This window comes from Panthera pardus, unplaced genomic scaffold, assembly GCF_024362965.1.
Source record: "Panthera pardus isolate Hobbes unplaced genomic scaffold, ASM2436296v1 HiC_scaffold_2, whole genome shotgun sequence".
Taxonomy (NCBI): Eukaryota; Metazoa; Chordata; class Mammalia; order Carnivora; family Felidae; genus Panthera; species Panthera pardus.
Window position 1 is genome coordinate 94,211,136 of NW_026526765.1, and position 24,365 is coordinate 94,235,500.

The following is a 24,365-nucleotide window of genomic DNA, read 5'->3' on the forward strand; positions in this document are numbered from 1 at the left end:
AAAAGTCATCCACAGGAATGTCAGTCTCAGCAGCTGGACTGGTGATATACTAGCATGGCTGGGGCAGTACAGGGGGAAGCCTCAAGGAACTCTTGTGTAAGAAAATCCCGCGTGACCATAGTAGGTACAATAAAGTGACTGGAAGCTATTCAGACATCTTAGAGATGTTCTCCTGTGTTCCAAACTTCTGCCTCTCCATTCTCAGCATTCTCTATATCCAACAGAGCCATCTTTTTGGGGAATAGGCCAACCAGACAGTTTGAAAGTGTCAATGAACAAGAAGCATAAATTAGTCCCAGGCACCAAAACATGGGGCTTAATCCATTTTCCATCCTGCAACTCACACTACAAATTCATGTAACAGCACCTTTCCTTCTGATTATCACTATGCTAGGGGAAAACAAAGTTAATTCTCAAAATCTCCAATAAATTAGACATAATTATTCCTTTTTTGGTTATGAGGAAACTGATGTCCAAAGTTTGAGCAAGTCAGTGACTTAACTCAGAATTCAAGGCTATACACACAGGCAGTGAGAGCACCTGTCTCTTGATCCACTGAAATTCATGACAGCAAAAGCCACATCAGATGACCCTGTCTTCGACAATGGCAACAATTTACACTGGCATGTGTGACAGTTTCAAAATAGAAGGCAGCAAACATAATTAGTATTATTAAGATACTAGTTCCTTATGGACCCCAAACTCAATCTCCCTTGCACCCTATCCAGAGTGGAATACAGGCAATGTTTTCTAACTCACAGTATAGCCAGGGATCTGCCTCAAGCCCTTTCCAAAATGAAATAAGGTGTAATTAAACAACCTCAGGGGATGCCTCTCCAAGGGTGAATGAAAGAGGCTGCACAAGCTCATCTAGGAAGTACATCTAGTCCCTTCTCTGGTTCTTCCCACTTAGATTTCTTGTTGACATCTAACACTTAGCTAATTGTGAATTGAGATCATTATCGTATTACTAACTCGTTTTTCAGGCATTAGACTCACAATTGAATCATCTGCATTGCTTCTTTCTTTTTTATCATCTCCTATATACCATCCATCAAGAATGCCTACACTAACATTATTCTTAGACTCCTTCCCCTTCCAGAACAGTCCCAGTGCAAGTCCTACCATTACTACCATAAAAACATACTGGCAAGACTCTCACCTCCTCTGTCCCCAATTACCTGTCATTATACACAAGAATGTATTGCAATGAATACCACTATATACCACGAATTCATTTAACATAGTTATTTCTAATTCTCTTGATTGTACCGAGAAATGACACTCCTTTCATGGGATGACCACAGGATGACAAACAATTGATATCTTTGCAATTATTTTACTAATTCTTGCCCATATAACAATCAGTAGGGGGTGCAGTTTGCACATATGTGTGTGTGCATATGCACACACACGAGTGCAATAAGTGAGGCAGGAAGAGATTAGAGGGAATAAGTGGGCGACAGGGGAATGCATTCATTCCAGTTGAACACTGGTAAATTATGACGATAGGGGCTGGAGATCTAATGGTAAACACAACACTCCCTATTCTTAAGAACCTTATAAATCACGTGGACAAGGGGCACCTGGGTGGCTCAGGTGGGCATCAGACTTCAGCTCAGGTCATGATCTCATAGTTTGTGGGTTCAAGCCACACATCAGGCTCTGTGCTGACAGCTCAGAGCCTGGAGCCTGCTTTGGATTCTGTGTCTCCCTCTCTCTGCCCCTCCCCCACTCTGTCTGTCTCTGTATCTCTCTCTCTCAAAAATAAACAAACATTAAAAAAATTAAATCATACGGACGAAAACAGCTAGTAGCAACGGCCGGAAATATTCACTGAGCACTTAGCTGGTTCCAAATTCTGGGCGGGGAGAACTGCCATGAATCATCTCATTTAATCCTCCTGACAACTTTGTGAGGAAGATACAATCATTATCCTCACTTTAAAATGAAAACAATAAGACTTAGAGAGGCTGCCCTAGATCATACAGCTAGACAATCAGCAGAACTTAGAGGTTTATGTGACACCAAAACCCATTCTCCTGAACACTTTTCACTACTGACTCCTTAGAGACACATTCTTCACTGCTCTAACTGGTATCCCTTCTCTTTAGGGCCCTCATGGCCCCTCTTCCTTGAAGAACTTCTTGTTCCACTGCCAGAGCACCAGATACCAGGAATCAGAGGCTACTTTTCCAGAGAGCACTGTCCTTGAGAAAAGGCACACAGCCTCTCTTTCCCATCCTCAACAAAGTAACAACGGAAGGTCAAATCCTCAGGATGAGCCATTAACTCCTGAGAGGGCAAGGGGCTTCTTCATTGTATCCTCCACCCACCCCATGGTGCCAAGAGGAAGAACAGACACTCCGAGTCCATCACAGATCTTGACCGAACCGTCTTCTGCAGTTGGCAGCCTGAGTGTTTTCAAAACCAAGCCTGGAAATGCACTAAGGATGGCTGGGTGGTACTAAAGCTATGCGTTAAATGGGTGAGTCGTAGGGTATATGAAATATATCTCAATACAGCTGTTTAAAAATTTCAAAACAGCAGGGAAGCCAGCCCATCTTTGAAAATGAGAGGCTATCTGTAAGTCACCATCAAGGGGAGGTGAATGGCAGAATATATTTTAAGGAAGTGCATGGTAGGTGGATTTTAAAATGACAGAGTAAATAAGTAAAATTTGGTTGGTGAAGTCAGGGTTTATTCTACTGGCCTTGATGTTTACCTGAAGAAATGTTTCGGAAAACAAAGAAATAATGTTCAAACTGCCCGAAATGTCTTCCTGTGTGCCAATCAGTATCCAAGTACCCCTCCTCAGGAATACTTTGGTGCTAAGTCCTTAGCCCTGCTGGGAAATTAAACACAAACAATGAAACACACACAGGACATCAGGAATAAAAGAGTCTCTGAAACCTCCAAATGTACAGAAAATGACTCAATCTGGGAGGGAAGGAAACTGAGATTCATATTTGAAGATGGTTAGAAATTAAAAACCACTGGCAACTAATTAATTAATTGCATACAAGTGAACTGCCTATCAATTGTTTAACTGTCTCTTGAAAATATCAGAGGTACATGGTTCTGAAATACTTTACAAAAGCAACCAGGTTTAATAGAATGAGCACTGGACTAGGAGTCCAGAGAACTGGACTCGAGTCCTATTTCCGGAATTTATAACTGCCTATGAGTAAGTCACTTTACCTTGTTCAGCCTGTTTCATTATACACAGAAGAGGAATTTGTATCTGCCTTCCCCCTTCCCAGACTTGCTGTGGTGGACACACATATCATTACTTATGAAAGGGCTTTGGAATCATAAGGTATAGGACTGTCTTTCTAAACCCATAATGCTAGGATAGAAAAAAGGAAGTGAGGACATCACTGACAAATCTTTAACACTGCATTGAGGAAGGTAAATTCGTGGAGGCAGCAGATACCAGCCTTTGCTAAAACGATTTGCTTTTGGGCGCCTGCCTCTTGAGGGGACTGTGGTTTGTGTTATGCATGATCCACAGCACGATCCACAGCAACCAAGGGATATGACATAACATTATTTGCCAGATGAAGGTTTATCCCAAATGCTCTACCACTATTTTGAATTAGTTCTGAATTGTGTACAAGATCTTGAAAATTAGATGCAAGACAAAGAAAACTCTGAAGAGAAGGAGGATTATAGGCAATGTTGCCACTCAAATGCTAAACTATCTTTAAATACCTACCCTCAGACTCCTTACGGCTGATGATCCAGTAATATCTGAACAAGGAGACATTTAGCCCCCCACAACTATCTGTTACATTTATTTAAAATGCGCACACACACACACCAATACTATTATTTTACTCTATTTCTACTAGTCTATTTGGGGTCTTCTGTAAGTTTATGGCACCTGATTTTTGAAGCCACTTAAATACAATTTGCTTCAGTGTAGGTCTTTCACCACTTCTCATTATGATGCCCATGGAGAAATTGTGGCAATATTAATTTAGTCAAATATGACAGATGCTGCCTTCACTTAATCTAATCCCAGCTAAATTCCTAAGACTATCACACACACCAGGGAGCCTGTGCCCATAAAGAATAATTGCAGATCCAGAGGAAAAAACTGTCTCCAAGTTAAAAAAAAACACAACTATTTTCATAGAGATCTAACTAATTTGAAGGATGTATGAAATACTCTGAAACTATATTAACCTCCTCTTTCAGGGTCATGCATTGAAGCCTTGTTATTTTGCTACTGTGACATTTTCTCTTGGTTTCCAAGTCCAAAGTTTTACAACATGGCAGATAATTATACTGATTATTATCAGTTACCTGGCATTTCCATCTTGATCATTTGAGATTTATTTCACGCCTATTCATGTAATCTCCTCAACTGGATCGTCAGTATTTAGAAAGTAGAAAAAATGCCTCATACTTCATTTTTATTTTTCCATAGTACCTGGAATGGCACAGAGCGTACACACAAAGATCTAGAGAACTAACTGAAGATTAAATAAAATCAAATAAACTGGTGCATCACTTAATCCAAAGAGCAGGAAAGAATAATATTTTCAAGCCAGGCAGAGATTTCTGAATCTCGATACCAACCTCTCTGATGAACAACTAGATTCAGACCTTTTGTTTAAAAATTCAAAGCAGCTGACATTTCTAAGAGCCTTTCCACCAGAGCTGGGTAGTAAAAACATGGCAGCTAGACTTCCCACCCTCTCCTACTCCCCAAAATTTGTCTGGAAACCCCATCCCTCCATAGTCCCCTCCCCTAATATCATTGGCCTGGTTTCTAGTCACAACATTTCAAGAGCCAAGTTTTTGGTCCTAGAATCACAAAGTCAGTATATAGAGAATACAAACCACCTACCAGTGCAGAGTTTACTAGCTTCTGATTCAGGGCTTTGTCTGACACTTCTAAAATGCTCCATAATTCCAAGAGACCAGCACTTCTGCAGAAGGGCCTTAAACTGGGGCAGTACAATTCCCTGGGTAGCTGAGATGCTAGGGTAGGTGTAATGTGTCACAAAGGCCAGCTTCAATTTCATCTCGAAATGGTAATTACAATTTTAAATTCAGCATTACAGACAGACAATAGCTACACAGGGAGGCTCCTTTCAGTTTGCAGAAGAGCCATTAGATTCCTTCCTATTGCTAAGCAACAGTTGTTAAAATCAAACTGCTCTCAGCTCTCAGTTGAAAAATCAGTCTATTCAGTTCAGAGCACTACAGGTGAAGGGAGAAGAGAAAGACTATTCAGAGATCTTGAAATATAAAGTAGATTTAAGCTACATGTTAACTTTAGATATATTCTTCAATTTCAAAATATTTGGTAGGGAATACGCCCAGGGTGCTCCGTCTCACAGGGAATAGCCCAGACATGCTTCTCTTTCCACAATAAAAATATGCACCTTAAACTCAATTTGATTATGAATAACCTGGCCATGACACTACCTGTAGTTATCTATTGCTGCACAACAACTTACCCTATAACTTAGAGACTCCAAACACATTTATGGTCACATAGGTTCCTCAGGATGAGGTTTTAGAAATGGCTCAGAGGGGTGAGTCTGGCTCATGGTTTCTCATGAGGTTGCATCCAGATGACCACTAGGATTATAGTCATCTAAAGGCTCGACAGGAGCTAGAAAATCTATGTCCGTGCCCACTCATGCAGCTGTTGGCCAGAGGCCTACTTTCTAGTTTCTTGCTAGCCTCATGGGCCTCTCCTCATGACATGGAAGATGGTTACCTGCACCCCACCCCGGCCACCCCCAAACAAGCAATCTAAGTGAGAATGACCAAGAGAGAGGTCAGTGTGCCTTTGATGATTTAGGTGTCAAATTCAAACATGATCACTTCTGCTTAATTTTATTTGTTAAAAGCAAGTGACTGAGTGCTACCCACATAAAAAGTTGAAGAAATTAAACTCCACCTCTTGAAGGAAGCAGTATTGAAAGAACTGGGGGGCATATTTTTAAAACCACCAGACCACTCAACAGAAATGTTCATGTCCTTCTCCAAACAAAATGGTGGCACTGGAGAAACCCAAAGAATGAAGTTCCAGCCCTGCTCTATATACTCAAGGCAGAGGTTGGGATTGATAATTGATGCTGTACATCCTCTGTTCATTCCCCAGATGACAGGATTCAAAGCAGTCACTTAATACCTACGTGACCTTAGATAATTTGCTTAACTCTCTGTATCTTAATTTCCTCCATTGACAAGAAAATATAATGCCAGTAACTATTTCACATATAGTTAATATCCGTAAAGCTTAAAATAGTGCTTCGTATATATACCCTATAGAATGATGTAACCTTATTGTTGCTGTTACTGTCATGTTGACTCAATTTGTATATAGAAATGCCCAAGAGGGCAGCCTAAGACAGGAGTTTACAAGATGTGGGTATGACTTTGGGAACGCTCTGCAAAAGCCATCCACAATTACAATGATTCACAATCAATAAAACAGACTAATTACATGCTAACAAGTTGCTTCTTCAGGTCTTCCCACCAATTGTAAGGCTCGAGGCCACAAATGCTGGTAAGAGAAACAACCTGAACCAGACACTTTGAGCTGCATAAGGTTAGGACACATGCAGGACCTGTGCTCTCAGGGGATATTCCTGGTAGATGAAAAGCCCATTCCTCTCTTACCATAGACTTTAGAGGCTTTAAGATTCAGTTCACCTGTGCTGACTTGCACCATTAACTGTGCACAAACAGACATTTCTATATGTTACTTCTACTGCCACACTTAATCTCTGATATACTACTTTGAAAAAAGTTGTAACTAAAAGCTTATCTCATCCTTCTTAATGTATGGAGCTGATGCAATATTACATAACCACAGTAGTATCACTGCTTATTTCTCCCAGTAGAAAAGTCACTGGGGCACCTGGGTGGCTTGTTCGGTTAAGCATCTGACTTTGGCTCAGATCATGATCCTGAAGTCTGGGAGTTCAAGCCCTGTATGAGTTGGAGGCTGCTTCAGATTCTGTCTCCCCCTCTCTCTTCACCCTTCACTCACTCATGCTCTTTCTCTCTCTCTCTCTCTCTCAAAAAATAGCAATAAACATTAAAAAAAGGAAAGTTCACTGAAAATTTTCACTTTTCATTACATATTGTTGGGACTGCTACTCTTAACTTTACAGAGTAATGATTTCCAATTTTTTGTAGTGTCGACATGCCTATTACTGATTACTTGCCTTCTTGCATTTATTACAAAAGTTAAAAAAAAAAACCAAAAAGTCCAGGAAGCCAGAAAATGTTTTAGTTTTATATGAGGATTATTTTTGTTTTATGATCACTGAGTCATCATTAGTGAAATTATTTCTGACTCATCAGAGATTACATTCTCTCATTATTAAAAGTACTATAGTGTATGTTAATTTTTTTAAATCTGTAATCTTCAAAGATTCAGGAGTCCTGGGTTTAGATTTTTTTTGTCTCTTTCTAATTAGTCTCCTCCAGCCTAAGATTTTTCACCTTCAAAACAAACAGGATTGCTTTATTATTAGTATCTTTTTCACTGTGGAGAAGCTCTACAGAACCAGGATATAACCCTAGAAATGCACTAAAGGGCATATCCTGAGCATTAAGATTCTATCAGACTCCTGACAAGCCTACAGGATGCAAGTCTGGCTGGCTTCATGGTTTGAAACCTGGAATGCATTGTGCCCTAAGCTTAGAAGGGCCCACACTCGGTTTAATGCTTAACTATCACTGTCTTAAAATTCTTTATAGTTTTTTAAACAAGGGGACCAGCACTTTCTTATTGCACTGGCCCCTACAAAGTATTTAGCCAGCCTTGGCAATAGAACATCCCTCCTTGAAATAGTGCAGAACTCCAAGAGATGAGAACATACCAAAGAAAAAAGACAATTGGACAATAGGGAAAGGAGGAGATAAATAAGAACTTTGACAAGGTGTGTTGCACAGAAAATGAAAAGATGGGGAGAGCCCCAAATGAGAAACACTATATGCAGCCAGCATTCTGACCTTAGATTTCTGAACGCCGTTGCTAACTTGGGTTAGATAGACAGCCTGTTTCCTTCGATGCCCTGATTACCAGGACACAGGACACTGGGAGACTGAGAATCAGATCAAGAAAGTGAGCACAGTCTTTCCAAGGATGGCAAATAGAAGAGCAGTTATTCTTAGCCTTATTTCAGTTTTCACACAATTCACATTGCAGCCCATTTCCATCAATAATATCTGTTTTGGAGTGCCTGCCTCTGGGAGAACGCCGATCAGAATCCTCAGGGGGATAAAGGTATTTTAAAGAAGTCCCTAACTGTTCTCATTCCACCCTACCCACATCCCATTGAGAATCACTGCAATGAAATATCTACATGATATTAGCTTTCTGAGTTAGAAACAGGAAATCAATTTGTGATTTCTGCCTGCATTTACAGTTTTAGCTTGTAAAACAGACACTGGAAAAAGCCCACATCCTGTGCCTTTCTTATAAGATCACTCAATAAATAGATAAGCTAGTTAAACAGAGCTGAGTGTTCTCACAAATCCTGAACCAGACTACAGATAGCAGGGTATGTATGTGACATTCGCTTAATTCATGGTAATCAACATCTTTGGAAAATTTAATCCACTTCTCAATTCAGAGATAAACGCTTCCCCCGACTAGATGCTATCACTGTACTAAGGCCCTCGCTTCTGCAGTCCTGTGAAGGAAATCACAGATCCTCAATGCCCACAGCTGGCCAAGTCAGAATTGACCCATGGATGACTAATGTCACCAGAGCTCATCTGTCTGGAGTCACCAGCTGCTGAACCTGTCAGGTGAGGGCCAAGCACACCTATCAGTGGGAAGATGAAACAGGTGTATCGCAGACAAAGACAGGAGGGAGAGTCAGTAACAACATTAATTAATTCAAGTTTCCCAAGATCTTGTTCTTTCTGAAGGAGATGTGATGTGGGACTAGAGGAACCGTAAGGACAAGGAAAGCTGGAACTTGACAGTGAACAGATCTGAATGAGCCTCATTCTCAGTAAGTGCAAGTACCAGGGCCAAGCCCTCTACCACGCTGGGTCTCACACTTGCTTTAAAATCTATAAAACTAGATGGAGAAAAATGGTACCTGCTATTACTTCTATGGTGAGGGGGTGATGATGAGGCATCCTTCAGATCTTCGAGATAAGATTACCCAGTAAAAGCCAAAGTGGTCAAGTGGAGGAGAAGAGATGGACTTCCTGTAGAGCAGCTGGGCCAAAGGAATAGGAAACGGTCAGGGAGAGGGTCCTTAAGAAGATCAGGAATCCATTGCTAGTATGTAGACATGTCTCAGGAAATCTTATCTCCGTCAATCTACACTCCAGATGTAAGTGATTACAGGAAATCTGAGGTCACACACTGGTGGTTCCCAGCCAAATATGGTCCTCAGAAGTACTTTGTTTGACCTGGACACTATTTTTAAAGTATGAATTCACTTCTAGCGTTTAAAAACAGATTTCACATAAATATCCAGATTTCTGGCTTTTCTTTGAGAAAGAAAACAGATATGACAGCCCTAGTCTGTGTACTCTCATGGCAAAATCGGGGGGAGCTGAGCGGTGGCTGTCCCCCCTACGCATGGCATCAGCTCTCCAGCCCGTCCTTCCGTTACCTGCCTGGCCCTAAAATGGATGAAACCGTAATGCAATCAAGTGGCAATTAAGCAATGTGAGTGAATTAAAGAAGAGAACAAGCACAATCAACCGTATTGTACTTGTGCAGTGGAGAGACAGTAATAGAGGAGAATGGTCTGCATGGAGCCCAGGAAAGGGCAGGACAAAGAGTGTAAACTTGGCAATGCGACATAGTCAGGAAAGAGGGTGCCCAGGCCAGCTGGAATAAGAATCTGGGTCTGCTTGAAAGAGTATCAAAGACATATGATGAGCAGAGGAGGTGTTCCATGTGACCTAGCTTACTGTAGGGCATCTTTCCAGGAAAAGAATGCAGTGACCACCTGACAGGAGCCTTCCTAGCTGCTCTTCAGCCTGGTACAGTTAAAGATGTAACTTCACAGTTTCAAAACTCTCATTGCAGCGTGTGTGTTTAAAAATAAGACTTGGAATCACGGTTAATTTAAATTTGGTTTGCCAAAGCTCTTTACTTTTCATTAATAATAGTGATAATAATGTTTTACTTAAAAATATAAATTAGATACATTCTAACCCCTAAACTTCAAATAGCTATCTATCTTTGGTGAAATAATGAAAAAATATTTTTTAAAATATTTTGGAAAAACACAAAACAATGGAAAATATGTCCCAAACTATGATACCTCCTATGGGGCGGGGCAGGGGGGTACTAACAAACAAAAAAAGAGTCATTTATATTTAGGAATAAATGCAACAAAACAAATGCAAGACATATGCTGAAAAATTAAAAAACAATGCTGAAATGAGAACAGATCTAAATAAATAAAAAGACATTCCATATTCATAGATTAAAAGACTAAATATTGTTAAGATTGACAATTCTCCCCAAATGGACCTACAGAATCAACAGAATCACTATAAAAATTTCAAGTGAGACTTTCAATTTCAGTTCTGACATGTAAAGAACTTAGAAGCTAACACACCTGTCCTTACAAGAAGAAAAGCTGGCAAAACTGAAAATCAATGACTTTTCTTGGCCACATCAGAAAACTGAGGCTGCAGGACAAATGACCACTCTCAAATCTGGAGGGACAGGTACATTCCGAGAGATATTGCTGATATCTGCTTATCTGGTGTAGAAGTCGCTAAAGCCATGAACTGGCAGCAACAGCAAATGGTCATTTTGCTCAACGGCTAGAGGCTGAATGTGGACCAGCCTAAGAGTAGAACTGCTGGGGACTACATTCTGAGGGGCCCGCATACTACTTCTGGCTCTTGTAGGTAAGAGGGAAGAGCACCGTTGTGAAATATGCCCAGAGCCTTCTCTGTAACAAAGATCTACTCTCCAGGGAAAAAGACTGTCTAAGCCTTGCCCAGCTTGGGGAAGAGTATCCCTCCCACTTCCTGTCTTATCTAAGGAGAAAATAACGGGGGCACCTGAGTGGCTCAGTAGGTTAAGCGTCTAACTCTTGATCTCAGCTAGGGTCATGATCTCCCAATTTGTGAGTTCGAGCCCCACGTGGGGGCTCTCTGCTATCAGCACAAGGCCCGCTTCGGACCCCCTGTCCCCCTCTCTCTCTGCCTCTCCCTTGCTCGTGCTCTCTCTCAAAAACAAATAAATAAACATTTAAAAAATAAGGAGAAAATAACATAGTCTAGAGGGGTCAGAGCTTCGGTGAAATAAATTGGGAATGCTGTAACCAGAGAAGGAACAAACACACCTCCTACACTCCAGCAGTTCCCTGCTACTATCTACTATTGACTACACCGGCTTGAGTGGTCTGACAGAAGAGAAAACAGATTATGAATAATCTACTTTACAAGCACCAAGTAATCACCAGTAAAGACCTCACTATTTCCCTAAGCAATTGTAACTGTGCCATTAATTTTTCTCCAAGTACATTCAACCATTCCTCTATTTTGTTAATTTACCTTGACTTGCCTAGAATGGTAAAACATATAATCTGCTCCTGGATAATCAAGAGTTGCTTGTGGTAACTCCACTGCCATTACTTCTAGTCTCATAAAAAGAACCCACCTCACACTTCCATATGTTATTTGAGATCATTTCATAAACTCTATAATTAACCCTAGAGCTTCAGGTGTGTAGTAAGCACAGTGACGTGCCTTGATATGTGTATTCATTGGATTTGCATTTCTATTCATATCTTCACTATATCCAAACTGCACCTGCAGATTCCCTGTATCAGCATCCATCTGAAATGCACACAGTTTAGTTTCTACTTTAATGCAGAGCTTCTAAATTTGAGCAGATGCTTAAAATACATATTGCAACCAGTGTAGTGGCACACAAGACCTTGTCGATTGCCCTTCGTCTTGATCTTGTACAAAGTTAAAGCTCCACTCCAGGACAGGGCACTCATTTGACTGACTGAGGATGACTGGTCCCCTACCCCCAATTCCCTCTCCCCAATGAGCAAAATTTCCTATAGCTGCTGTAATTCCAAGAATGACCTGGAGCGGACTCATAAGCAGATTTACCAGGAAGCCGATGACGCTTAAGCTTCTGAGCTTTCTTCCAAAGCCCTGGGAGGTGCCCTAAAGGTTGGTACTTGTGATTTTATATTCTTTTCCTTGAGATAAATTGTATAAGTGTTAGGCCCCAAAATTCTAGATCCTGCCGTAAGTGGGCGCAATGTAACTTGGCTGCCAATCACAAGGCAAGAGCTAAATAAGCTGTTAAGTCTTCATAATACGAAGTTAACAAGGATTGATTTAGGGTTGCAATCACGCCCACAGAATGGGCCATTCATCTCCAATGAGGAACCTCCAATAGAAGCAAAAGGGTATGACACGGAAGGAGAGACTTATCTATCTTTGTAGAGGGTAGGGCTCTAGGTACTAAAATAAAGCAGTGGGTAAAATCCATGCTTTTCCCATTGTATGTGGAAATTAGGCAGGCTCAGACCCCAGGGAGTGGATCCCAGACCATCTTCCACAAATAAAATTATCTTTCTCTGCCTTTAGGGCCAAGCATGTGCAGCTTGTCTGGTGTCTTTACAAAGAAAAATTTCTGTCCACTTTCTTGCTAAATTTGAAATTTCTTTTAATGAAGTAGCAAAACCTTCCAAGCAATAATTAAAGAGAAACAGCTTAATCTGCAAATGCCTGGAGTGAATATTTGAAAACATAATCATTAATTGGCAGGTCTAACCCAGAGTTGGGGGTAGGGATAGGGGTGTGAACGTGGGAGAGGATTAAAGAAGGAGGGAGCCTGAAGACAGCCTGAAACATGGAAGCCCAATCTGCAGACCACATGGCCTAACTGGGCGGAACCTTGTTTCCTACCATGGGCTGGGACACAGCAGACCTGCACCGTCAGGTGGGCCCACATTATAGTATACAAGCAGACAGGAGCCTGTAAAGGCTGATGCAAGCACAGTGTTCACTTACACAATCTCTCCTTCTGCTTGCCTTGGTGACTCCTTAGGTTCTAGAGTGAATCTGGGATGGCGATTCCTGAATCAGAGGGTGGGCACAAAGTCTGGTTTAGGAGTTAACCACTATCTAACACTCCCTTCCCGTGAACACCTGAACATCTGGGTCTAGCCCTTCACAGAGCAGTTAATACTCTCCCTGGCTTGTCAGTAAGTCTAGATCTTTGCCTTCACACCTCCCTGTTTCTGCTCCCAGTCCACCTTCCCCAGCCACCTGTGCAACCAGCCCTTCTGTCGAGTTCTCCAGGAATCCCCTATGGGGATCCATGGAATGGCTGAGCCCCAGGAATATACTGGCCTCCATTCCAGAAGAAACCCCCTTTCTTACCACCATTAGCCATTGCAACTGACCCATGTGCAACGTGCTACCCTTACAGTAGGGCCACAGACAGTGCCAAATCCAATCTTTAATTCCTTTACTTCTAAAATTGAATTATGGGGCACCATCACATTACAGGCAACATCAGCAGCACCATAATAAAAAAAGCAGTTTGCTCACTCAGGGTCAGGCTACCCTGCCCTTAGCCACACTGGCTGTGGTCAGTCACCATCCATCCCTCCTCAGCTGGCTCACTGAAGAGAGTTTTCTTCCTAAAGCTATTTCAGTTCCAGGGGAGAAGTAAGAAGAAGGGCAGCAGAAACTGCAGTGTTCAAATGGTGAGGAAGACTTTGTTGTTTTGGTTACTTTACACTCTGGCCCATTATGCACAGACAAGTCAAAGTCAGAAAGCCATTTCTGAAAGCTCATTAGAACTTTTGCTGCAATCCCAGGTGAAAAAGAAAAACCTTCCCCTACCCAGCCTCCAGCAGATGCGGAAATAGGGTCATTGTAAATTAACATAAAAACTATTTTCCTTCATGAACCTTCATGAAATTATGAAACCTATGAGAAGGCTCTTTCCAAAGATAGACTAGCTTGTGATAATGAAAGACAGAAGAGAAAGTCTCAACGAATCACAGTTGATAAGCAATTCTGCTGAGAGCATAATGAAGATTCCTTTGTAACTTCACCAAAAAATGTTCATTATTACAGAATGGAGTCAACAACAGAAGTCAACTGGATTGACAAGATATCAGTGCTATTACCATTACAGGCTGTCTCGTGTTATGTTGATGGGACTTTTGGGAGAAAGTTTTGAGAACAGAGCAAAAAACACCCTAATTTTCCATACCACATCAAATGCAGCATGTGTGGCAAAATATTGGAGGCAGAATGTGGTTAATCTGCAAAGATTTCCATTATATATATATATATAATGTATTTTATATATATATATATATGATGTATTATATATATGTGTACATATATATATATATATATACTTCATGTTCATTATAGAACATCTCTCTCTGTTTTTCAATTTAGAAAGAAGTCACACAGATAGTACCTACTAGTTACTATTGTTGAATACAGGTTCATAGGCTTTAGAAATGGACTCTTTTGGGGTAGGTGAACAATGGCTAATTAACAAAATACACCCTCACTCATGGTTCTACAAAGCATGATGATTAGAACCCACGGGGTTAGTTTAGATGAAGATACAGCAACAAGGCTGTTGAAACCACATAAAGATTTGTTTTAACATAATGTCCTTCTTGCACATGAGAGAAGAAGACAGAGATAATGAATTATAATTTTCATCTATTAAAATACTGTGCCTTCATTTTAAGTACTACTTCATTACCTGGAAAATTAACCAAGAGAATTCAGAAAGCATCGTAAAGCTACTGGAAGTGAAGTATGAGTCAGCTAAAGCAATAGCCCCTCCATCTTCCTTCCCTCCACAAGCCTTCCCTCCCACCTTGCATATGCTTTTAGCATTGTACTCAATTAAAAAGGAAACACTTGTGCCTGGTAATTTGGCTAAAAAGGTTAGAGAACTCCAGAAAACAACATGGGAGAAATAACACATCCTTCTGTGATACAGTTCTTTATAGTATCCCCCCACACCACCTGTGTGAGACTCACCTGATGGTGCTTATTTATTTATTTAAAAAAAATTTTTTTTAACGTTTATTTATTTTTGAGACAAAGAGAGACAGAGCGTGAACAGGGGAGGAGCAGAGAGAGAGGGAGACACAGAATCCGAAGCAGGCTCCAGGCTCTGAGCTGTCAGCACAGAGCCCGACGCGGGGCTCGAACCCACGGACCATGAGATCATGACCTGAGCCGAAATCGGACGCCCAACCGACTGAGCTACCCAGGCGCCCCGACAGTGCTTATTTACAAGATACTCTGTGGGCGAAAGGGAGAGGGAGATTTAAGTTTCGGCTATGAAATGAGTAAGTCATGAGAATAAAAGGCGCAGCATAGGGAATACAGTCAATAATATGGTAGCTACACTTATGGTGAGCACAGCATAACGTATAGATGTTGAATCGCTAGGTTGTACACTGAAACTAGTATAACATTGTGTGTCAACTACAAACAAGAAAGTTAAAAATAAGTAAATAAACAAATAATAAATACATAAAAGACAGTCTGATGCACTGAGAATGGGAGCTGGGAATCTGCATTCTCGATGAGCTGCCCGGTGTATCACCAACACACTGGCAGGCAAAGACCAGTGATTTAATACACATTGCTGTGAGTGTGTACCTGGCTGCTCGCCCCTACTCACCTGGTGGACTCCCGTGTCCTGCAGCCGCTGTGGCAATTGCAAAGGCAGAAGCAGGCGAAACTGAGCAGTGAGAGTTGTCAGCCGTCTGTCCTGGTTATTTAAAAGAATGGAAATGGCACGGTGAGGCAGATAGATCATATTCGATAATAAAAATTCTCATTTTCATTCCTGCACTGGATGAAGGCTTGAGCCAAATGCTCTGTACTGTCCTTGTTAATAGGAAAATAACAAGATTTTACATTGGTCATTCCACTCTAGATATATACCCAAGAGAAGTGAAAACATATCCAAACAAAAACTTATACATGAATATCCCCAGCAGCATTATTCTTAATAGCCCAAAAGTACAAATACCCAAATGTCCATCAACCATCAAATGGATAAACCAAATGTGCTATATCAATACAAGGGAATATTACTGGGCTACAAAAAGGAATGAAGTTCTGATGCATATTACAACATGAATGGTCCATGAAAACATTACGCTAAGTGAAAGAAGTCAATCACAAAAAGTCATGTCTTCTATGATTCTATCCATATGAAATGTTTGGAATAGGTAAATCCATAGAGACAGAAAGTAGATTAGTGGTTGCCAGAGGCTAGGGGGAGATGGGAGTGGGGAGAGACTGCTAATGGGTACAGGGTTTCTTTTTGGGGTGATACAAATGCTCTGGAGCGAGACAGTGGTGATGGCCACCCCCATCTTGTGGATAAATAAAAACCACTTTACTGTATACTTTAAAAGGGTGAACTTTGTGGTATGTGAATTATACCTCAATATAAAAATATTTTTTAAAAATGTCCTACATCATATTACCAGTAGAGTTTTCTTCTCAAAACACCTGTAAAGTTAGGATGAATTCTAAAATCAAAGGATGCTCTGAGCACCTGTTTGCAGTCCCTTCCCTCCTTAGATATTTTACACACAGGATCTGATAATGCTCATGCCAAACTCACTGTTCTTCCTCATTCAGGCTTTTAGTGAAAATAGTTCCCTGTGATTCTGACTTGAAGGGTTTTTATTAGTTTGTCCCTAAAGTGATGTACCCATGCTTAAAATAAATAAATAAGAGAAGAAAAGAGCTGCTTAATACAGCCAAGGAGAAAGAACAGCTCTACCCACTCCTTTAGCAGTAGACTTTAAATATTTGTAGAGTAAGGTGGCAAGAGGACAGATGAACAGGCAAAATTTCAGCTACACACTAAGAAAATGTGTGATACTGTCCCTATTTGGATCTTCTATTTTATCACAGATTTCAGCTTCCTTCCTATGGTCCTATGTCTGTGAAATTTAGTCATATCAGAGAAGAAAGAAAAGACAGTTTAAGTCAAGATAGGATTTACAAATACTGCTTATATAAATTACAAAACCTTATATACAAAAATAAATATATAAAAAGGGACTACAAAATAGAGCCCTGATAATAGTGACCAGGTGAAGAGCATTTATCTCTTGCCTTGGTAGAATTTTGCTTCCATGGGCTTTGACCCCAAACTCTTCCAGGTTACCATGAACTCAAAAGGGGGTCTGTCCCATGTAGCAACAAAGTTGCCAAGGCCTGGACTGACCAAAGCTCTAAGAGTAGTAAAGAGATTTGGCTAACTCCATAGTAGACCAGGGAAGTCTTGCTTGCCACCTTCATTTACCAGAACCATTCAAATGCCAGGGTAACCCATGATTGATCAGAAGTCTGAAATCAGTCCACTCCCCAAGGGCTGGTATCCTTCTGGGCAAGTCTTCTGACAACAGCCTGACCCAGGTTAGCCTCTCTTAGATCCGATGGCAATGACTACAGCTTCTACCCCATGGCCAAGGTTACAAATGAAATGGCCATTTGGAGCATATGCAGAAGTATGAAAGTCAAAAAATGTCTACATTTTACTTGGATTACTTGGGGTGAATCTTGTTCCATAACTGAATAGTTTTCTCTTCCAGCTTGAAATAACTGACTTGAGGAGAAAGAAGGAAGCATTTCAAAAACAACTGTTGTTTTCTTTTATTAGTAAAGAAAAATGTAAGGATTAACATATACTTAATTTGTTTTTAAGTATTTCTAAGGTTTAAAACGTGTGTAAAGTTTGTAACTCTTAATAGGAAAACATTATTTGAATGCATACCCTAATGGCAAGCCACTGCAAAACGTTTCAAAAATCCACTATTTTTTGAATTTTTTTATTTAAACAATGGAGAGAGAAAAGATTTCTACCTTTTGGTCTGACAGTTTGTCTTCCAATTAGAGGACATTTGGTATGTTCTAAAACAAATTATGGGAGACGCTTTATAATTTTCGTTAACTATAGAAAATATACCAGGTTCTACCACGTGAATAATAATGATAATTAGGGTCCCATGCAACTGGACCTTAATAAGGTCTCCCACGAATTGTGGTGCCCCAGGTGAGCCTATTTAATCTAGAGTACACTGGGATTTATGACAAGGTATCAGGGTTCTGGGAACATTTTGATAAAACCAACATGGAGACTCTTCAACTAGCTATCACCTAAGGACAAGCCTCTTGATTCATGTTACTCCAGACACAGTGCAATGCCATAATGGGGTCAAGTCAGTATTAGTTATACTAATGACATATTCTCTAATTATCTATTACTCCACTACTTGACACTGACATTGTTTGCTTCCAATGAATTTTCATAACTGAGACTAAAAAAATATTTTGGGAGTGAAACAGTAAGGCGAAAGAAAAAGTTAGAAGCTAGAAATCATCTTTCACTTTTATATTTCCAAGCCCCCTTTCTGAGCTCACCTACAGGCTGACGATAGCGGAGGTGCTGAGGAGTTGAGGGTGACCGGCAAGGTGAAAGTTCTGAGCTGTCCGCCACCGGGGAGCTTTCCACTCCTGCTCGGTCCACTGGTGCAGACTCTAGGACAGCTGCTTGAAAATAGCATGAATGTTAACAAGAAGGCCGTGAATTCAAGACCTCCTTGTCAGGGTTATGCACAGAAACACAAAGGTTCGTTATGGATAACAGCCTTTTGGATTAGTCTACATTTTAAAAGGGCTTTAATATGAAATCAAGTCATTCCTCCTGGCAGAGTGCTAATGTCACTAAATCTAAATGCAGTGTCTTCTCTATCCCTGTCTTGCTGACCCTGCTGAACCTGGCTGACCCTACCCAGTCCTTTCCATCCAACACAACAGTGGATGTTAAAAAGACCAGGGGAAGGACACCTGGGAGGCTCAGTGGGTTAAGTGTCTGACTTCAGCTCAGGTCATGATCTCTCAGTTTGTAAGTTCAAGCCCCACTGTTAGTGAAGAGCATGTTTGGGATCCTCTGTCTCCCCCTCTCTCAAAAATTAAATAAATAAATAAATAAATAAATAAATAAATAAATAAATAAAAGTAAACATTAAAAAATGGGGGATATCTTGTGGGTTCCCTGCCTTCCAGAAGAGTGGGGGAAGAGGGACTTTTCCAGATTGTGTATCAGACTGGGATCAAAATTGGGACTTCATCTAATTCTTTGCTTGGGTTGCCCCCTTAAGCCAACTAAAATTTGAATCTCTACCAATGTGGCTCCCAAGAAGCTCTGGGGACTCCTAAGGATTGAGAGCTGCACTGTCCAATATGTTAGCACTAGCTAAGTGTGTCTGGGTAAATTTAAATCAAAATTAACTGAAGTTACATTACTATTTCAGCTCCTTACTTGCACCAGCCATACTCTAAGTGCTCAGTACATGTGGCTGGTGGCTATGGTACTGGACGACATAGATATAGAGCATTTCCGTCCCCCCAGAAAGTTCCATTGGATACCCCCAATCTAAACCTAGTGGTCAACAGGAGGCAAGTGGAAATTTTTAGAATGAACTGTGGGGAGAGTTAAAGATCATTTGAGCCTTTTCACTGCAGCTAAGATCCTCTGAATAAAAGGCACATCATTCTAGGGTCACATTAGGCTATTACTGATGATGTTTCTGTATCCCTCCCACTGGCTTATTAACCAGGTAAAACTACAACTTTGTGGATGTTCTTTCATGGAAAAGCACTACAAAAATTTCAAAAATTTCCAGCAACTTCTGTATTTCTGCTTCCTTGGGCTTTTCGGTAACCACTAAGAGCTGTGTCACCTCCACTAACTTCACATCATTCCCCCTCCCCGCCCCCCCCCCCCCCATCAGCAGGACTGTTCTCAACTCAGCTCCCTCTGCCATTCCATTCAGGATTTCACTCAATAAACCCTTCTAAAATCCCTAACGACTTCTTGCACATGATTTACTTCTTTGGAAATACGACCACAGTTCTGTTCTTTTGAAACAGAAAGGGGCCAGGGAAGGGAAATGCTTAGGCTCTTTCCCTGAATGACATAATTACAGTAAAGCTGGCAATGATGCAGGATACAGACAAAAAATCAGTGCTTAGCTGTGAGTTTTATTATTTTCTAAATAACTCCCTCAAAATTCAGTAATGGAAGGCATCTGTTTTGCAAGAGCAAGCAGAATATCAAATACGTGTCCTTGGTCTGATTCAACCATTCACTCCTCTGAGGCAAATGAAAAAATCATTTAGTCAGCTATACTGAACCCAAAAAACTTCCCAGTGAGAGAGATGGTCAGGCTTCGACTATGCCCTGAAAGAGGAGGAAAGCAAAGAATAACACTGTAAGCAAACAGGCAGCTACAGAGAGAAGAATCCATGCCAGCAGGGTGGGGGAAAGAAGCATTTCCTTCTGGCATGTTCACTTTCAATCAAGTTCCATGCAAACAGCTTTGCTTTCAAGACGAGTAGGCAGATGTGGGCTCAAAACAAATGCTAAAATTGGGAGCACTTTCAGCCCACAGGCAGGCAATTTTCAAGCTAAGAACACAGAAACAGACACTAGCGATGCGGACTGCTCCGCAAACGTCGACACTAGGTTGCACAGCCGTGACCCAAGTGCACGCTGGTGGGTAAGAATCCAAAACACAGTGAGCAGTCCTGTGACCTTTCCCTCTGCGCCTGCCCCTGCTCTGATTTTTGTTGAGATCCCACCATCAAGCGGAATACAGATGTTAGTTGGGCTAATATATGCACTTTGTAGAAAAAGCGAGGGTAGAATATGGTGGGGACTGCCTGATAGGAAGAAAGGAGGGCACTAACAGGTAATAATAAGTGAGCCTGGAACAGATCTGAGGACTGGGTTGGGGGGAAAATAAAGTGCATTATTTTTCCCTCTGAAGTTCATCGTCTTGCTCACTTTGAAGGACAGTTCCTATTTCTCTTCTTTCCCTTCATGTCATTTGAAGTTCTCTTGCCAGGAAATACTGTGAGGTTGGCATTATCATTGCAATGGCAATAAAACCAGACAAAAGTCACTTGCATTTTTCAAGCGGTATACCCCAAAACTGTCTAGCTGATCTAGTGAGAGAGACCTATGGCCTCAGTAGGGACCTAATGGAGGAAGCTGTATTACGGAATGAGGTTGTATGGAGTTGTATCCTGAAGTGAAAAGCCAAAAATGTATAAACTGTTGGCATGAGATTCTTATTCAAGTTTGCCAACTGTTTTAAGTGTTAACATTATGCAGAGCACATGCAAACATCTTTCAAATTAAAGACAGATCAGTGTCTCCCTTTTCTTTGCCAATTAGAATTTTCAAGACTAGACAGCGGAGTTAACACAGCAGCATTCTTGGCTTCTAAAGACATCCTACACACACACACACACACACACACACACACACACACACACAACACACACACAGAACGTGTCAGACTGATGCTGAAGTAAAGCATTTTTAAACTTATTTATTTTGAGGAAGGGAGGGGCAGAGAGAGAGGGAGACAGAGAATGTCAAGCAGGCTCCACTATGTGAGCACGGAGCCCGATTTGGGGTTCGATTCCGTGAACCGTGAGATCATGACCTGATCCAAAATCAAGAGTCCCTTAACCAACTGAGCCACCCAGGTGCCTCTGAAGTAAAGCATTTTATCCATGACTTTCTTGCGGCTATTCATGGCCAATATTGCCCACTTACCAAAACAAAATAAAAGAAAAATCTAAGTCTATGATTCTTTTGTTTCACCTCTTCAGAAAAATGCCACAGAGCTGCCTGGCCTCCAGTGTTAATTCTGAGCTTTCTACTCACAGTGTTTCCTTTATGGGAATGCACAGGATACACTGTTCTCCAGTCCCAGTAGCAAGAAAAAATGTGCCTGTACACCAGTCTATTCTTAGGTTTCAATATGAATCACGTAATTGATTACTTTCAGAACCAAAACCAGAGCAACTCTAGGAACTGCAGAAGACCACAGTGTTGTGTTCACTGTTCAACAACCATACCCTTGGCTTCATCCAATTTTCTTCATTGCTTGATTTTCCTACCCATTTTATTTTTAATCCAGCTGTACCATGTTCCTGTTTGAACTACCACCTTAACTACTTACTAGGAACAAGTGGGAACAACATAGGAAGTAAATACATTAAGAGTAATCAGAAGACAGCTACAGAAAGGGAAAAGAAATAAAGATGTAAAGAAGTGGCGTGAAAGGAATGGAGGGCGATCAGAGTGATAAGGGGGTGCACAAGTAGCGGATGTGAGCAAGAAACAGAGAGGGGAGAGGAGCTGACTTCTCTGGAGGAGAGGCTGGCTGCAGGGCACTTCATCAAGTGCTATGGGCCCCACGTGATGCAGTCCTGGAACCTCCCCATCACCCAGAGAGCAGCTCTGCACTTAACAATGAGACATTTCTAACTCACGAACCACGTGGATAAACTAACTCCTGAAAAATCTAACTACAAATCATTTGTTTGGGGGAAATCCAGTGAAAATAGGGGCATTAAGCCCTCAGCTATTTTTCTAATGTGGGAAAGAACCTAATGTTTTTACCACACCATTCTTCATAGGCGTCCTCCACTTTCGGCCACTGGTCATAAATGATCATTGCTGCCACATGACAAGCTCTCCAGCTGCCACTAGCTGTGTCAACAATGATCGTACCTTGGTCCAACATCTGCACTGACCAGCCTCTGCAGACTTTGTCAGTGTCCTTCCTCAGGAACTTGATCCAGTTCTTTCTCATTTATCTTGGTCTCCCTGAGTCTAACTTGATCCAGGGGAAAAACTGCTAATTCCTACCAGTAACCACACTTCCATCCTAGACAGTAGGGCAAACAGGTTTTGTATGACACTGGACCATCACTACACACCCTGGGCTTGGGCTCTGAAGACCAGAATAGGGAAGTCGGGGAACAATGTCACAGTTTGTGGGCAACAAGTTAAACTGGAAGGATTAACCACAGCAGGCAGTGGGCAGCTTGACTGAAGACCTCTAGAACAATGGCACGTATTTAGATCAGCCTCAGATCCATGAATGTCTGACACTAACATGCTTATTCCTAAAGCTCTCCTCACTCAAAATAACACAAGAATCCAGACTTAGCCCCAAACTTCTCCTCTCCTATTTACTGCAATCCAATAAAGGAAGGAACAGAACTTCCCATATTCTGGAAAACTCCTGTACTTCCCAGGGCACCCTGCCCAGGTCTGTGATAAATTTCCTTCAGTCACACTCTCCACAGAGGTTCCCAAGCACTGAGGCTGGATCAAACCCCAGATGCACTTGTCAGTTTATGCGCTGCCTCATTATTCCTGAGAAGAATCCATCATGATTCTACCAAAGCTTGTTGTTCTAATGACTTTTTAATTATCTTCCTTCTTTCCTCCTCCTTAGTTGCTAACTTGTCAATTTAAAGAATTTCTTGTTTAAGAGGGTGTTACTTTTGATGATGACAACCATCCAGTTAAAATTCCATTAAGTACTTCACTCGGGAAGCTTATTTTTAAATTATCTGAGCTAAGAAGTACTTGGAAGCTTTAAGCTGGTTGAAAAGCAAGGGTTTATGCTTCCATCTGGGTGATCCTCCTTGAAATTTGTGATCTTAGATTAAATGCCCAATTTTTTTTAAGTTATCAGTAAAGAAATAAGTTATCATTCAGAAAACAAAAAGCTGTTTGCTAATTGGCTATGAAACCTTTTTTATTTTCATCACAGAAACACTAAAAGCAACAAGGGTCACTTCCTCTGACCCCTACATGTACCAAGCTGCAGAAGGTAAGGTGACATAACACAGGACTCTTAGTTCACTGAATGTTTTGCTTGGTTCATTCATTTAACAAAAATTTACTACCAGCTAGGCACTGGCCAAGGCAATGAGAGTACAGAGATGAACAAGACAGACAACTTGCTGATCTTATGGAGCTTACATGGAGAAAGACTGTCCAGGCAGAGGGAAAATTATGTGCAAAGTCCCTGAGGCAGAGATGATTGATGTGTTACTGAGACACAAAAAGAAAATCCATGTGACTATATCCTAGTAGATGAGGGAGCATTATAGGAACAGGGGTTGGAGAGAGAGACGATCCAAGTCTCATAGGATCTGGAGGCCTTGTGAGGGAGAATGTACTTTAATCTAAGTACCATAGAAAATCATTAGAGAATTTAATCAGGAAAACATATCATCTAATTCACTTAAAAAAAAAAAACACACACATTTTGGCTGTCATGGACCGTGAACACTGTCTCATATTTTATTTCTCTCCCTATATCCCTATTGTAATATGAAGCACTGCCTTGATAACTAAACCAAAGAAGCCAGCTTAATGTTTCCAGGCTGGGTCATCCTTAGCAGGGGAGGCTGGAAGCTGTACAGATATTCAAGGCAGACACTGGAGCAGAAGGCTCTGGAAGGCCCAA

General features: G+C 41.2%; 1 protein-coding gene across 2 annotated transcripts in view; it reads right to left on the reverse strand.

Annotated features, from left to right (window-relative positions):
- The window catches only part of RASGRF2 (Ras protein specific guanine nucleotide releasing factor 2), a 240,831-nt gene that overhangs the window by 82,154 nt on the left and 134,312 nt on the right, over positions 1 to 24,365 (reverse strand). For both annotated transcript variants that reach the window (XM_019462875.2, XM_019462873.2), the window contains exons 16-17: positions 18,439 to 18,564; positions 15,674 to 15,763 (exon numbers count right to left, since the gene is read on the reverse strand). In XM_019462875.2, the coding sequence (XP_019318420.1) occupies positions 15,674 to 15,763; positions 18,439 to 18,564 (216 nt within the window). The remainder of the gene's footprint in view (positions 1 to 15,673; positions 15,764 to 18,438; positions 18,565 to 24,365) is intronic.